General features: G+C 38.5%; 2 protein-coding genes across 7 annotated transcripts in view; one reads left to right on the top strand and one right to left on the bottom strand.

Annotated features, from left to right (window-relative positions):
* LOC115221537 (probable leucine--tRNA ligase, mitochondrial) overlaps positions 1–2,920 on the bottom strand; it is a 27,794-nt gene extending 24,874 nt beyond the window's left edge. Inside the window, exons 1-2 of one of the 3 annotated variants that reach the window (XM_036510622.1) lie at positions 2,859–2,920; positions 794–909 (exon numbers count right to left, since the gene is read on the bottom strand). In XM_036510622.1, coding sequence (XP_036366515.1) covers positions 794–898 — 105 coding nt within the window. In that variant the 5' untranslated portion in view covers positions 899–909; positions 2,859–2,920. Of the gene's footprint in view, positions 1–793; positions 910–1,515; positions 2,334–2,357; positions 2,465–2,858 lie in introns of those variants that run through there. The other 2 variants (XM_036510623.1, XM_029791739.2) reach the window with 2 other exon arrangements.
* On the top strand, positions 1,047–16,555 carry LOC115221569 (probable tRNA N6-adenosine threonylcarbamoyltransferase). Of its 4 annotated transcripts, none has more exons than XM_036510630.1 (13): positions 1,047–1,057; positions 5,963–6,101; positions 6,245–6,364; positions 7,070–7,171; positions 8,126–8,199; positions 8,301–8,396; positions 9,397–9,446; positions 10,047–10,125; positions 11,264–11,363; positions 12,226–12,282; positions 13,354–13,429; positions 15,076–15,174; positions 16,451–16,555. In XM_036510630.1, the coding sequence occupies exons 2-13, from the start codon at positions 5,987–5,989 to the stop codon at positions 16,488–16,490; spliced, it is 1,008 nt and encodes a 335-aa protein (XP_036366523.1). In that variant the 5' UTR covers positions 1,047–1,057; positions 5,963–5,986; the 3' UTR covers positions 16,491–16,555. The 4 variants fall into 4 exon arrangements, with proteins under 4 accessions (XP_036366523.1, XP_036366524.1, XP_029647630.1 ...); XM_036510631.1 differs by lacking the exon at positions 1,047–1,057 and adding an exon at positions 2,872–3,010 and having other exon boundaries at positions 5,969–6,101; XM_029791770.2 differs by lacking the exon at positions 1,047–1,057 and adding an exon at positions 2,874–3,010.

Genomic DNA, 16,555 nt, shown 5'->3' with positions numbered 1-16,555 from the left:
TTTAATCACTCTGCTGCCATCTTTAAAGCAATTCAGTTAATAAAACCAATTTACATATTTCCTTTGCCTTCTCTTTTATATAATTGTCATTTTAATTGTAGCTACATTTTTTTCTGTTTTAAAACCCATAAAAAATTATTTTGGGGTGGTTTTTTGGGGGCTGGAACAGATTAATTATATTTTAGTTAATTTCAATGAGAAAAATTGATTTGTAAAACAAATAAATCATAAGACAAGCTCGGTCATGGAATGAATTAAACTCACATTGTGAGATATCACTGCTTTTATATATATATATATATACACACATACATACATCGTTATCATTTAATGTCATCCGTCTTCCATGTTGTCATGGATTGAGAGGAGATGGCAAAGCAGAGAGCTGCATCTGGTTCCTGTGATTGGATGCCCTTCCTAATGCCAGCCCCTTTACAGAGTGAACTGGGTGTGGTTTATGATTGCCAAGTAACTTACAAGGCAAAGACCCTTGGTTGGGAAAGGGAGTGGCTTTGAGCTGATTGCAAGGGTAAAGTACAATCGAGGGATGGAGATAAGGGGTTTTACTTTCAAGGCGATTCTTGGCTACGTTAGCAGAAAGGAAAGGAGAAAGATGGTGTTGGAGGTGCACCTGGACATACCCACAAGGTACAGTGGGGAAAATACAAGTGGTACAGAGGGGATAGAAGAGGATGTTTCATGTATATACATATGTCAAATGTATACGTGTGTGTGTGTATGATATACGTATACAATAGAACAGAAAATATATAATAGCTTAATAAACATTTACCCATATTCCAGTTTTGCTGAACAAACTTCGGTATTTGCTCCATGGTTTCCAGCAGAACCATTTACGGAACAGGACCGGATTTATACAGTGTCTTCCCACAATCATGTTGGTCACTTCTGGTTGATGGAAATATTAAAAATAAAATAATAATAATCAATGTGTCTCTATATAAATATGCACACAAACAAGTCAGTACGTACCCATGTAACTTTATACCACTGAATGCCCTTCTGACTAACTACAAAACCAACTTTATACGAAGTTGTATAATTAATCAAACTAAATATTATTATATAAACGATTTTATAAACATTTTCCCCTCGAGATGAACGATAGAACCCGTTAGTTTGATTTGAACAACGATCAAAAGATTACATTTATATATTTTAACAAAAACACACTAAAACATGGAAACTTTTAGTAATTAAAACAAACTCCTAATTATGTGTGTATGTCTAATAAAGGTGTGTATTTGTGATCGAACCCGAGTATGAACTATTTAATGCATATATATGTGCGTAACACATGAAGTATATATTTCTGTGACATTTACTAAATAATATAATCTTCTTTGCAAATGTGAAGTGATTTGAGTTGAAAGATCGCGGAAAAAGAATGTTGCTGGGTTTGTTAAATGTCCTTCGACTAAAACAAAAATAATTGTGATACTTTACAGCTAATTAATCTAGAAAAACATTTGAATTTCCAATTCAAATAATTACCATCAAGACGTTTACAAAAATTAAACTTTCGCCAAATTATTTCCTGAGAATTTCCAAACACTCGCCGGTAATTAACTCTTGGCTGTGACCTCTGGAGGTCACAACACGGGCACAGACTAAATATTCCAAATGATTGTGTAAGGTTTGATATTTTGTTCATCGGATTTTTTTTCAAAAACGAAAGCAGTTCATTTTTCTAATTATTGCTATAATTTCAATTTCGTGAACAACGAATTTAGTTTTTCATTTTCTAATTATCGAAACCCAGACACAAATTTAAACAGGGGACAAATCTCGCTGTTCACCGTCTGTGTCGAAGACGTGTGATTGGAATTAATTAAATAATTATAATTTAAAGACGATCAGAGATCGATGTCGAAGTTGCAGTCAATAAGGAGATCCACTGCATAATTCACAGAATAGACAATCATTCTAGTTATTCAGTAGTTTGCATATTTCTACTTATGTAATAAGACATTTCTGCTTTAAAAAGCCAGCTGGGGTCGGCTTTGTTCCTTGAAATAAATTTGGAATAGGATTCGATAGGTTGTATAAAAATAGGTAATTGGTCCCTGTAATTAAGGGTGGGGGTTTGGGGATAAGGTCTCGGCGAACTGAATCTCAAGTCTTGCTTCAGTTTCTATTTCGGACTGATTCACATAAGTTTCAATTACAATAAAAGAAAGACGAGGTCCTTCCTTAAACGACTTCACTCCTCATTTCTCCAATTATAACTCAACACTTCATGTCAATTAAATTATAGAACATAAGGCTAATGAAGTCTATCAAGTAGTTAGAAATTAAGTTCTAAATCGGAATGTCGCTGTTAAAATAAGAACGACCTTATCAGCCGTTCCTTCTTCCTAAATTCGATTCCATTCTTGCATTAGTTTTACTTTCATCTTTAGGATCGAAGATTTACATAACGTCAGATCGTAGTAAATATATATATATATATATATTAGTGTAAAATACAGTTATTATAAGGAAGGAAAGTAAGCGGAACTTCAGACCACGAACCAATTATATAAGTATTATTATAGTATAGAGTAAAAGGATGCATTAAGGCAGGAACATTGTTAAAATATTCCCATTGTTCCCGAAGGAGTTTTTAACCACTGTAGCTTGAGAAGATCCTAATAAATTCATTCGCGCCTCAAACTATCTTAACTTTGGCAGTTCTTCAACTATTAACAGATTGTTCTGTGTGGTTATCTTATTTCACATTGGACCAGCCACATTGAAATATTAACAGCTAGAAATGTGATGTGCTTTAATCAAGCATGACTATTATGACATATGTATGTATTGTATATGTGAGTGTGTGTATGAGAACGACTCACACGAATTACGAAGTTTGAACAACTAAATGAAAGATTATTAAATAGGAAATAATTTCTAAAAGCTTCTTCTTGGAGTTAGAGTTATCTCCTTCGCATTTCGGACTCTCTACACTCAAACTGACAATTATAATTCGAACTAGAAAGTTTCGCAGGTAATTAGCTTTGCTTTGTTTATATATATTTATATATAAATTTTATTTAAATGTGAAGGTTCTCTGTTACAAGAAGTGGTGGGCCAGGCTGATAACTGTTTTATATTTACGATCGATCTCCTGTGTTCTCCATAGGTTCAAACCACGGCGCAGTTGTCGAATTAGTTGTTTTAGGCCACGGGTCCACTGTAAAACAGGCACCAGTTATATACCGAGATAGGTAATGGGCCAACACAGTCTGAGCGAAGTGTCCCTAGTCTGTACATTGTGTGGTTGTGTTATCCTTGAATCTTAAAAGCTGGGTCCGTCTCCCTCGAAGTTGGAAACCACGTGGAGTAGTTTATCTCGCTACGAGTTGTGGAGGAAACAATCAGATGGTGTCCTATTGCTGTTGGGGCCCTGGAAGGGACAATAATAGGAGGCGCAAATGATTGTTGTGTATTCTACCTCTTAACGGGACAGGAGTCTTTGTTCGATCGCTCGATCTGAAAGAAATAACAGCCAGACAGCCCCCCCAAACCACTCATTACTGTCTTAAACGCAAATTATATACTGGCGAATGTTGTTGTATATACACTGCTAAAATAACAGGTATGTAGGGGCCACAACTGAAATTCCTTTCACCATAGACTTGCGCAATCAAAACCGATCTAGGGCTAAACAATAACACCGCCTTGAGCCATTGCAGTAAAACTAGAGATTCAGTGGTGACCCCGGGGCCTACCCGGGTGGGTTACAGGTCTAGCCACTACTCACTGGATATGACTCAACTATGATCGCAACCTCTGCCGTATAGAAATATCCCTCGTGTTTAGTTTCAAATAAATATTGTTTAGAGTTAGGTTGATTCACAGAACTTGGGAGACATCAGAGATGCAGAGATAAGACGTCCTTGTACAAAATCTCAGGACAGTATCAATACTGGGGCGATCTTTCGTCTCTAGTAGACCTTTCCGTCGATTACACAACATACTGTCTGTCTCCCACACCCCATCAAACACACACACACACCCACATGTACATCAATGCTCCCATGCACGGTAACTTCAAAAGAACTTCCCTCGTCATACAATCGCTTTCTCTTAGTCTCTTTCGCTCTCATTACTTCAAAAGTTCCCGCAAGCCCATATGTAAAAAAAAAAAAATTTTTTACGGAAATCGACGGAAAGGTCTACTAGAGACGAAAGATTGCCAATACCGGTTTAAACCTAATTCGCTTTGGCACAATTCCCTTATGAAATACCTGAGGAGGTGGACACACGGACACACACACACACACACACACGACCTTATTCGCGCGCGTGTGTGAAGTAAACGATAAACTGCCTATTCGTTAAGTTTTATTGTAAGTGGCTGAATATACCGTATACCCGTGTGCCATTAAATATTTCACAGCCTGACATCACAGTATTTTATGAGAAATAACAAACAAAACATTTTCCATTCTGGTCTTTCAAAGCCCTTCAGTGATGGGTGTGTTTTCTTCAATCTCAACAATTAAAAGAATTGGATGGAATCCCCTGCTTTGTGCAGCATTTGTTTAAGGAGAGAACTGCTCAGACCCAAATTCATAGAAAGGACTAGAACAGTCCAGCAAATAATAATAAAAAAAAGGGACACCTTTTGTATTCACAAGTTGGTCAGTTTACTGTGACGGACGACTGTTCACTTCTATGAGAGTTTATTACTGTCTTGTGACTGTATTTCGTGATATTTCCTTGTACTCCTGGTGAAACATTCCCCAGATTTCTATTGGAATGGTTGCTAACATACCCATGTTCCATCATTGTTCCAATGTCTCAGAAAAGAAGACTTGGCAAAGATTTAATTTAGCGATATAATCCATGGTGAGCGGGGATAATGGATTATTATCTAACCATTCTCTTTGATCATGGATTTACCTAAGGAATACCCAATCGAACTGGATTTCTCCTCCCTTTTTAGATATTATGAACCACAACAACTATCATTGACGATCATAACTTTTATCCCCCTGTTACATATGTTTAACCTGTCTCTCTCTCCTGCCTCAGCATATGGAATCTTCGCTTGACACGGTTCACTGACTAAATTCCATGCTGCACAGAATTTTCTCAGGGAACAGGTCGCGGTCTCAAAGCAACGAAAATATTTTGGCAAATTAAATTTAAATGTTGAAGTGAATCTAATGGTTTTTGTGTGCTTTTAAATGGGTTATAAATACCTTCCATGCTACAGTTGTTTTCATTCCAGCACACGATCTCAGATCAGGTCACTTACTATGCAAGTACATCTCCATAATATATATATATAGCAAGTCATTTTTACTGGGGTAACTTGAAGTAGATGGAGCTATAAATAACTGAGTAGAGTATAGGGCTTAAAAAAAAACATTGGATACAAAAATGTTGGATGAGGTTTTGACTATTTTCCGTCCAATGGTTTTTAAACCCAGAGATTTTAACTTTCTCTTATTTACAGCTTTATTTACTCTTAAGTTCCACCATTTACTTCATATTCTCTTTCTCTTTTTTTTCTCTCTTTTTTACTTGTTTCAGTCATTTGACTGCGGCCATGCTGGAGCACGGCCTTTAGTCGAGCAAATCGACCCCGGGACTTATTCTTTGTAAGCCCAGTACTTATTCTATCGGTCTCTTTTGCCGGACCACTAAGTGACGGGGACGTAAACACACCAGCATCGGTTGTCAAGCAATGCTAGGGGGACAAACACAGACACACAAACACACACACACACATATATATATATATACATATATACGACAGGCTTCTTTCAGTTTCCGTCTACCAAATCCACTCACAAGGCATTGGTCGGTAACTTCTCTTGAAGTTACGAAATTCTTATGTAAAGACATACACACATGCACACAACTATAGAGAGAGAGAAACCTTTTCCCCCTCACCTGATGAATATCATGGGATTCAGTAATTATTATTATTATTATTTTCTTTCAGTCTTAGATTCCCTCCAAATTAAAGATGGTTATCTCTATTGGATTTGAAGGCAGTGCCAACAAACTTGGAATTGGTATTATGAAGAATGACAAAGTTTTAAGCAACCCTCGCCACACCTACGTCACACCTCCTGGTCAAGGTAAGAATTTCACCATTCCACCATGGCCACCCAACCTTATTTACTGTTGCTGCTCTCCTCTTGTACCCATTATCATCTGGTTTGGCCAGGTTAGATGCAGGTAACATTTGTACCAATGTTAGTTCTATGATGTTTCTCTGCAGGTTTTTTGCCACGAGACACTGCCAAGCATCACCAGGAATACATCCTGAAGGTTCTTAACCAAGCGATAGAAGAAGCACAGATCCAACCAAAAGACATTGATGTCGTTTGTTATACAAAAGGTAGGTACACCTCTGTGTGTGTGTGTGTGTGTGTACACATATACACACACATACATACACCTGTCTCATTTCTCCCATCTTTCTTCTCTCTCTCTCTCTCCCCCTCTGATGTAGCCACGTTTCAGTTCTAATCCGAGACACCTCAGTGTTGTCTTTCAGTGCTGCTCCTTCGCATTTGAGGGATTTTGTCCAGAAAGTTATTTGTTAACTTCAGTGGTGCTGGTGTCACATAAAAAGCACCCGGTCCACACTCTGTAAAATGGTTGGCATCAAGAACGGGGCTCCAGGCATAGAAACCCTACGAAAACAGGCAGTAGGGTTTAGTGCTGTCTTCTGACCTGCCAGTTCCCATTAAACCGCCCTCCCCATGCCAGCATGGAAAATGGACGTTAAAGGATGATGAGGATAATATAAGAGGCCTCTTTCCAATCACAAGGCTTTGGTCAGCCAAGGGCCATAGGAGCAGACTGTTGCCCCAACTGCCACACTGTAAAACTGAACCCATAGTCATGTGGTTGAGAAGTGAAACCCTTAACCAGCCAAACACCCCTGCATGTGCATATGTGTGCATGCATGTGTGTGTGTGTGCATGCGTGTGAGTGTGTGTGTGTGTAATATCCTTCCTCTGTAAGTAATTCAGCAAACATATTGTTTCCATGGTAACACATATAAATTTTCAGATTTTGTTTTCCTTTGTATTTTCAGGTCCCGGAATGGGTGGACCTTTGGTGTCCACAGCAATTGTGGCACGCACAGTGGCACAGCTTTGGAAGAAACCTGTTGTGGCAGTTAATCATTGTATTGCTCATATCCTTCTGTTTGGGGTCTCAAAAGGGTCTCAAAGGGCTTCATGTGTGAATGGGGAGGGTGTCACATGTAGGTAATATGGGAGGTGATTTATGGATGTGTATGTGTGTATATGGACGTGTGTGGGTTATGTGTTCACGTGTGGAGATCACTTGTATGTGTCTGTGAGGGTTACATGTGTATCTAGGAGTACACATGTTTATGTATGAGTAATGTGTGTGTGTGTATGTATGTGTCATGGATCGTGTGTGTCTGCACACACACACCATAAGGTGGTGATAATTGCTGTTATTGTTTTAGCCCAGTTCAAATCTAATCCTACAAAGCTATGTACAAACATTATCCTGCCATGACTATCATCATCATCATCATCATCATCGTTTAACATCCGTTCTCCATGCTAGCATGGGTTGGACGGTTCGACCGGGGATCTGGGAAGCCAGAAGGCTGCACCAGGCTCCGGTCTTATCTGGCAATGTTTCTACAGCTGGATGCCCTTCCTAACGCCAACCACTCCGTGAGTGTAGTGGGTGCTTTTTACGTGCCACCTGCACAGGTGCCAGGCGAGGCTGGCAACGGCCACGGTCGGATTGGTGTATTTTACGTGCCACTGGCACGGAAGCCAGTCGAGGCAGCGCTAGACACAACATATCTAGGCCTGCATTAGAAAATATTATCAACTTTTTATACTTTTTAAGGCAGTAGCAAATGATTTGAGGGAGATTTGGTTGATATTTTTAGCAAGTCAAATTAGCATATAAGGGATTTGTTGTTGTTCCTTTGGTGGTGGTGGTGGTTGTGGGTTAGGATGAGGATGGTTGTCATGGTGATGTTGATTGTAGTGATAATGATAGTGATGATGAAGGAAATGATGATGATGATGATGTATGTTGGTTCCTGTTTTCTGTTCCATTATTGTTGTTGTTGTTGTTGTTCCTTAATTCTTCTTTTTACATATTGAAATGGGTCGCCTGGTAACCGGGGCACAGAATCCCACCGTCCTCTATGTTAGTGGAGGAAACACACAGGTAAGACATCCTCTCTCCCTTTTTTTATCTCTGCTTCCCTCTTTCTCTCCGTCTTCGTCTCCATTTCTCAACACAACCCTGTCTGTCTGTTTGTCCTGCAGGTCATCTCTTATTCCCAGCAGAAATATCGTATCTTTGGGGAAACCATTGACATTGCAGTCGGAAACTGCCTGGACAGATTTGCCAGGGTTTTAAAGGTAATCCCACTTTCACCTTTCACTGCCTTTTTTTTTTCCTTTTTCTTTTTCATCTAATCTCCTCCATTGCATAAAATATGAACGAATTTGTTGAACTCTGTTTAATAAGTTACATTATATACTGATTACTTATATATATATATATATATATATATATATAAACGTATATATAAAAGGAAAAATAAGAAAATGGAGATGAAATTGATAATTGATGAGCATCAATTATTATTTATTGATTACAAAAAAAGACAATGTCTCATCTGACAGCTATTTCTGTTTACGTTAAGTAATACACCAGGAATTCATTGGATATAAATATCCCTTAGACGTCTTTTATAACCTCTAATTGAACTCACTTCTATATATATATATATATATATATATGTTGCTACCTTATATTACAGTTGTTGTTATACATTTGCCCTTAGCTGTTATAATTATCCCCTTGTATTTATATATATATATATATATAAATTGAGATAACGGTTGTGAGTGCAACCCTCCATGGGATAACGTATATCCAATATACTGCTAGTGAAGTACCCAACAAAGTTAATACATAAATGTTAAGGATTGCGATGCAATCAATTCATTTACTGTATTATATGGGCAAAGGTAAAATGATTTAACACAAATTACTAATAGAAGATAAGAAAATGGAGAAATATATCTAAATCAAATATCAATTACCAGATAATACTCAATCACATATTTTATTAAACCACCACATAAGAGACTGTAGGGTTAAATATAAAAAAGCAGAACAAATCAGTGTACATAAAGGAATGTACATAAAAAAGTGTACATAAAAGAGTAATGTTGTATAATAAGTAGAATATATATAAAAAAGAGAATATAAATATAAGTAAATATCTTGTATATATATTTATATAAGTATATATCTTGTATATATATATATATATATATATATATATATATATGCCCCACCTTATCTATCACAGTCATCTTCATTCTATTTCTCCTCCTCTCTGTATTACAGTTATCCAATGACCCTAGTCCTGGCTACAACATTGAACAAATGGCCAAAAAGTAAGTATAGATTTATATTGTGACAGATTGGACTGGATAGGACTGGAACAGACTGGTTATAACTGGATGTGACTGGAACTAAAAGAAAATGAATGGAACAGATAGGATATAACTGGCTAGGACTGGATATGAGTGGACACAAATTAGATATGTCTGAATGCTGACTGGATGTGACTTGACATAACTGGATACTACTGGATTTAACTGCATCAGACTGGCTACAAGGAGACAAAGACTGGATATGACTGGATGTATCTGGACCTGACTAAATACAGCTGGATAAGAGTGAATATCATTTTGTGTGTGTGTAGGTTTACAATCTGTGGTGAGCTGCACTTCACTTGATGATGTCACCAGTGACAGCTGGGCAGCAATGGGTGGCACTTGTTGACATTTCTTGTCAACAAGTCAACCGCAATCTCTGCACTTTCAAATTCCTCCGGAATTACAAAATCCCTTACTAATAAAAACAGGTAAGGGTGGGTGACAGAAAAACCCTGGCCATAAAAATCCTGCCTCACCCACTCTTCCTCTCAGCCATTGTGAAAACGGACGTTAAACGGATGACCTGCAATGTTTGTCTGATTATTTTATTTGCAGAGGGAAGAAACTGGCCGAACTCCCTTACACGGTGAAGGGCATGGATGTGTCATTCTCTGGTTTACTGTCATACATTGAGGTGAGTCTGCAGCTTTTTGCTTGATTCTTTACTCCAAACCCCCACCCACCACCACCACCAAACCTTGTGCCTTTCTCTATTTTAAACTAAACTTTTGTCATGTTTCAGTAAAATTCATTTTCTTTTTTCTATTTATAGTTTTGTATGGTTTGATTATTAAAGGAAGGGCAGGACTAGTGACTTTGTGACCTTTCTTGGGGCTTCCTGACTGGAGTGGGAGAATGGGGTAGGTGGGGGAGAGGAAGTAGTTCTTAGGTTGAACACCTGACTCAAACGTTTACAACAGACTGGACCCTACTAAAGACTCTAAAAGGAGCAGATGGTTGTGTCAGACCAGGTGAGGACAGATTAAGTCTACCACCCAACAGGACCGGGCTGCATGTTGTGTCCTTGAGCAAGACACTTTATTTCACGTTGCTCCAGTTCACTCAGCTGTAGAAGTGAGTTTTGACGTCACAGATGCCAAGCTGTATCGGCCCCTTTGCTTTGGATAACATCAGTGGTGTGGAGAGGAGAGGCTGGTAAGCATGGGCGACTGCTGGTCTTCCATAAAAATAACCTTACACGGACTTGTGCTTCGGAGCGGAACAATCCCATCGTCATTGGATCTTTACTATATATACTTCCTAACTACAATATACATACCTGTGTTGGGTGTGAAGTCTGTTCATATACATATATACCCACAAATACATGTATATGTGTTAGCATATGTATTGATATATATATATATATATATATATATATATATATATATATATATATATATAGGGAGAGTTTACGAAAAAAACAAAAGACGAAGGCAGGTGGTGTACAAAACAAACAGATGTATTAGCCTAACACTCAGGAATAGAAAAAGTCTTTTACGTTTCGAGCCTACGCTCTTCTACAGAAAGGGACACAGAAAAAACAAGGAGAGAAAAAAATGTGTGTAGTGGCTAACGATCTATCATGGTGACTGGTATATATATATATATATATATATATATATACACACACATACATATACACACACGTATGCACACACTCACACACATATACACACATACCTCAGCCTGTTGTTATGTCCATTATTTAGCCTGCATCATGTTTGTTGTTACATCCGTCCCCTATAATGGTCCCCTGTGATATATTTCAGGAGAAAGCCCCTCAATGGTTAAAGAATGGTGACTTCACACCGGAAGATCTCTGTTTCTCTCTTCAGGAGACGGTCTTTGCTATGTTGGTGGAGATTACTGGTAAGTGTGTATAGTTGAGTCTCTCATCCCCTGGCGTATGACTGGTTGACGGGGACGGTAACGGCTGAGTGTAGAATGGTTTGGGTGATCCATGTTGAGATTTTACTTTAGGCATGAATGCATGGTTAAAAGGTTTGCTTCCCAAGTTCATAGTTTTGAGTTCAATTCCACTGCATGGCACCATGGGAACGTGTCTTTTACTACAACCCCAGGTTAATTGAGGCTTTGCGAGAAGATTTGGTGGATAGGAAGTGAAAGACACCTTTTGTGTGTGTGTGTGTGTCCTTGTTAGATGCTGGTGGTAAATCGAGTGTCACTGTTGTACAAATGGTATCATTCATTGCTAGTCTTCTGTGAAAACATAGGATTGGGTTCCCATTTAAGGGCCCTCTTCACATTCATTCAGCTTCCTCACTGCTGGACCAAAAAGGGAGTTACGAAGATGTTACTCAGGGCTGCTATTTCTAGCAGCCATGTCTTCAAGCTTTAGTTTTACTTTCTTAAAAATAGCTGAATGTTTCCCTACACAATGAAGAAGTGTATTCTCCCCCAGCAAACTTCCAATTCTATTGAAGCCAGAAGCCACATGTTTGAAATGGTAAATCCCAGGATATCAAACTGTAAACTAAAGTTGGGGAAGCCATGGGTGGAAACTCTGATTCTCTGTTTTTCATTAACCAACCACTACTGTTAACAACAACTATTTATAGTAACCTGGTTTCTAAGGGGTTAACATTTAAATCACGTTGTCTTAGTTATCCTAGTTGTCCCCAACTCTATTTACTGATGTTTTGTTTATTCTTATTTTTATTTTGTATTTTATGTTTCTTCAAATGTTTCGGGTGTTTTTTATGTCCCACAGAACGTGCCATGGCCCATTGCAACTCCAACGAAGTCCTTATTGTTGGTGGTGTTGGCTGTAAGTATTTCACCTTTTTTGCTACCCTTTCTCATGGAATGTCTTCTTCTCTTCCAATCCTGCTCTTCACCGTTTTGCAGGCTCAGCAAGCTCGGTCTTAGATTTCGGAGCAGGCAGGGGTGGTGTTGTTAAGAAGTTTGCTTACCAACCATGTGGCTCCATGTTTAGTCTCACTACATGGCTCAGTCTTCTACTGTGGCCCCTGGTCAACCACAGCAGCGAGTGTGGATTTGGGAGAGAAAAACTGTGTGTGTGTGTTTCCTTGTCTTGACATTGCATGATGGTTGTGAATGAGTGCCACCATCATACCAGCAGAGTCATTCGTCTGCAGTATTCCATGGAAATACAGCGGCGAGCTGGCTGAAATGTTAGCACGCCGGGCGAAATGCTTAGTGTTATTTCGCCTGTCGCTACGTTCTGAGTTCAAATTCCGCCGAGGTCGACTTTGCCTTTCATCCTTTCGGGGTCGATTAAATAAGTACCAGTTATGCATTGGGGTCGATATAATCGATTCAATCTGTTTGTCTGTCCTTGTTTGTCTTCTCTGTGTTTAGCCCCTTGTGGGTAGTAAAGAAATAAGTATTCCATGGAAACCATGTCTGGCCATGACAAAATATGACCTTGCTTGGAAACGTGAGGTTTAGCAACAGGAAAGGCATCTGGTGTGTAGAAAGTCTGTCTCAATGAATTCCAACTGACCTGTACAAACATGGAAAAGTGGAGGTTAAAGCAATGGTGATGATAGTGATGGTGGTGGTGGTGTTGGTGTGTGCATGGGTTTGTTTTGACATTGTTTAAAGTAAAAAGTTTCTTCCTCTCTTTAGTTATTTCATTGTGTGAAAGGAAAGACCAATGGATTAAGCGATGGGTTGATGGCAGGAAGGACTTCTGGACTCATCTAACCCATGCTAACATGAAGAAAGCATATGTAAAAACGTTTGGGTGGCAGTGCTGGTGACGTCAGTGATGGCCGACTGATGATTCTTTTGTAGTCTGTATTTCAATGTTACCAAAAATGTCTTCCTGCCTTTTATTTCTCCTTTTTTTTCTTTTCTTAAAAATCTCTGTCAGGCAATGAACATTTACAAAAGATGATGGGTCAAATGGCTGAAGAGAGAGGGGCCAAATTATTTGCAACAGACGAGCGGTAAGTCCTGCATTGGTCACCTCCAACCAATTGCTGACCAGTTGTTCTCACTTTTATAATATCTCAAACATGGGAAGGGATGTGACTGGGTGCTTTAGTAGTTCACTTCCCAACCACATGGTTCCAGGTTCAGTCCCACTGCGTGGCACCTTGGGCAAGTGGCTTCTACTATAGTCTCAGGCCAACCAAAACCTTGTGTTTGTGTGTGTGTATGTGTGTACATATGTGTATGTATGCATATAAATTATATATATATGTATGTATGTATGTATATGTATATATAAATGTATGTGTATTTTTACATTGTGTACAAATAACACGGAAAAAATAAATAAATAGTTACCAGGGTAGCAAAAATTCACTTAAGTGCCATGGGTATTACAGCCTACTTATAAAGGTAGAAATTCCAGGGTTGAGTGAAATGTTTGTGTATAACATAGATAAATTAAGAAATGGAGTCAAATGCAGGTGTTGTTCAAATCTTTATATTTCCAACATATGTTTCAAAGAAAACATTGATATTATTCCGGAGGGAATAAAATGATGTAAAACAATCTTGTCAGGTAAAAAAAAAAAATAAAACACATTTTAAGCCATTTTAACCAAATGTGATTACCACGTATATGATGATGGGGAATACTGGCAAGTTATTTTTTAAAAAACTGTTAATAGATTTAACGTCAAAGGCAATTTAGAGAAAGCATATGAAATAAAAGATCCTTTATTCGGAAAGCTGATAAAGGTTAGTGATGGGAAGGGCATCCAGCTGTAAAACCATGACACAGTAATATATACTCATCTAACCCATGCCAACATGGAAAAACAGACGTACAACAAAGAAACAAACATTTGAGTTGTTATTTTATGCATTTGTAGCAACATATAAAATGGCTGAGTGGGTATGGTATGAGGCTATCAACCTAGAGGTATTGGGTTCAAACTCACTGCAGATATTTTGCTGCGGTTCACACACAATGTAGTTCTCAGTCCCTCAGGTAATATGGCTGTTGAATAAATATAACAGGGAATGTAATGTAGTGTTGGTGACTTATCCAGGAGAGTTCTATCTGCATCCTCCTCATCATTGTCGTCATCTTTTTAACGTTGACTTTTCCATGCTTGCATGGGTCAGATGGAGTTTCTTGAGATGGATTTCTTATGGTCGGATGCTCTTCCTGTCACCAGCCTTCACTCATTTCCAAGCAAGACAGTATTTCTCCATGGTCAGACCAGACATGTTTTTATGGAAGACTGGAAATGAATGACACTGGTTGTATGACAGTGACACTTGTTTACAATTTCCATTCCATCTCAACACACACACATTAAATACATGGCAGGATTCTTTCAGTTTTCATCTACCAAATCTGAACTCTATGTGTTTTGAGCATAAAGCAGAAGAAACTTGCCCAAGGATTGAAACCAAAAGCATGAGTTTAAGAAGCAAACATCTTAATCGCACAGCCACACTTGTCTCTCATCCATTTGTACGAAAGCAAATGAGAGACCCCAGGGATTGCAAGAACATCTCACATTTTGGTCCATTCTGCTAAACAGAACCCATTACAAAATTGACCGTTCCTCTTGGACACTCCTCAGTCTTCAGGTTTCTAAATCTTAATGCCAGAATTCCAATTCTTCTTCAGGTTCTGTATTGACAATGGTGCCATGATAGCTTATGCTGGTTTACTGATGTACAAGAATGGTTACACCACCCCACTAAAAGACACAGGTTGCACCCAGAGGTATTATTATTGTTGTTACCACTACTACTACTACTACTACTACTACTACTGCTGCTGCTGTTGCTGTTGTTGTTAAGCAACAAGATGGGTAAGGGTGGTTAGGTGATGGTTTAGGGCTTAGGAGCAGGGGACCCCAGACCTTGGAAAAAAAAAACTTTGGCCGTCTTGTTATAGTCGAGGGCTCTTGGTTGACGGCCGACACCACTGGGAGGTGGCTCTCGAAGTCGCTGGAAATGGAGATCTCCAGGTCCAAATCCTTGGACGACTGCTGCTACTACTACTACTACTACTATTTAAGGTAGCAAACTGGCAGAATCATTAGCATGCTGGATAAAATGCTTTGCAGCCTTTCTTCCTTCTTTATGTTCTGAGTTCAAATTCCACCAAGGCTGACCTTACCATTCGTCCTTTCAGAGTTGATGAAATGATTACCACTAAAATAATGAGGTTGATGTAACCAACTAACTTTCCTTCCCACAAAGATTTCAGGCTTTGTTCCTGTAGTAGAAAGGAGTATTATTAGGTTTTTTTATTTTGCTGTGTCTTGTGAGGGTCATAATGCCAATATTAATAAACACACACACTGGTTCAATATCACTTCTTCATTGTTTGTCAATTGGTTAAATATACAACCAACTAACTAATCAATCTTTTGTTTAATGTATTGGTTAATCAAGCATTTGGTTGTTTATTTAACATGTCAAGAATCTTGTAAACCAAAAACGAAATTATTTGGTTTGACTCAGGTTCAGTCTTATTCCTGGAAGGATTTATGTGGGTAGCGGGTTACCCCCTGTAACCTTAAGTATCCACAAGTTTTTAGTAGTTTTCAAGTACTTAGAACCCTCCTAATAATCTTTGCTGTCCCTAAAAGACAAACTTTCTGTGGGAGCTCTACCAGGCATTCTGTTCCAAACTCCTTCAGCCATATTATTATTATTATTATTATTATTACGAAGGTGGTAAGCTGGTCAAATCGTCAGCATGCCAGGTGAAGTGCTAAGTGGTATTTCGCTAAGTGGTCGCTATGTTCTGAGTTCAAATTCCACTGAGGTTGACTTTGCCTTTTTCTCCTTTTGGGGTCGATAAAATAAGTACCAGTGAAATGCTGGGGGTCAATGTAATCGACTTGTCCCCTTCTCCCAAATTTCAGGCCGTGTGCCTTTAGTAGAAAGGATTATTATTATTATTAAGGCTACAACTCCAAAACCGTCAGCATGTTGGAATAAAAGCTGATTCCACTTTCTTTGATGCCATTCTTGTATTGTCTTTGCAGATATCGAACGGATGAAGTTCATGTCACTTGGAGGAATTAACAATTAATGAGGCATAATTAACAAGTTTTATTATTTTTATTGTTTTCTAATTAAATAAATAAAAA

Source organism: Octopus sinensis, linkage group LG18, assembly GCF_006345805.1.
Source record: "Octopus sinensis linkage group LG18, ASM634580v1, whole genome shotgun sequence".
In the NCBI taxonomy this organism is placed as follows: domain Eukaryota; kingdom Metazoa; phylum Mollusca; class Cephalopoda; order Octopoda; family Octopodidae; genus Octopus; species Octopus sinensis.
The sequence above is the reverse complement of the archived record's forward strand: the minus strand, read 5'-3'. Positions and strand labels throughout refer to the sequence as shown.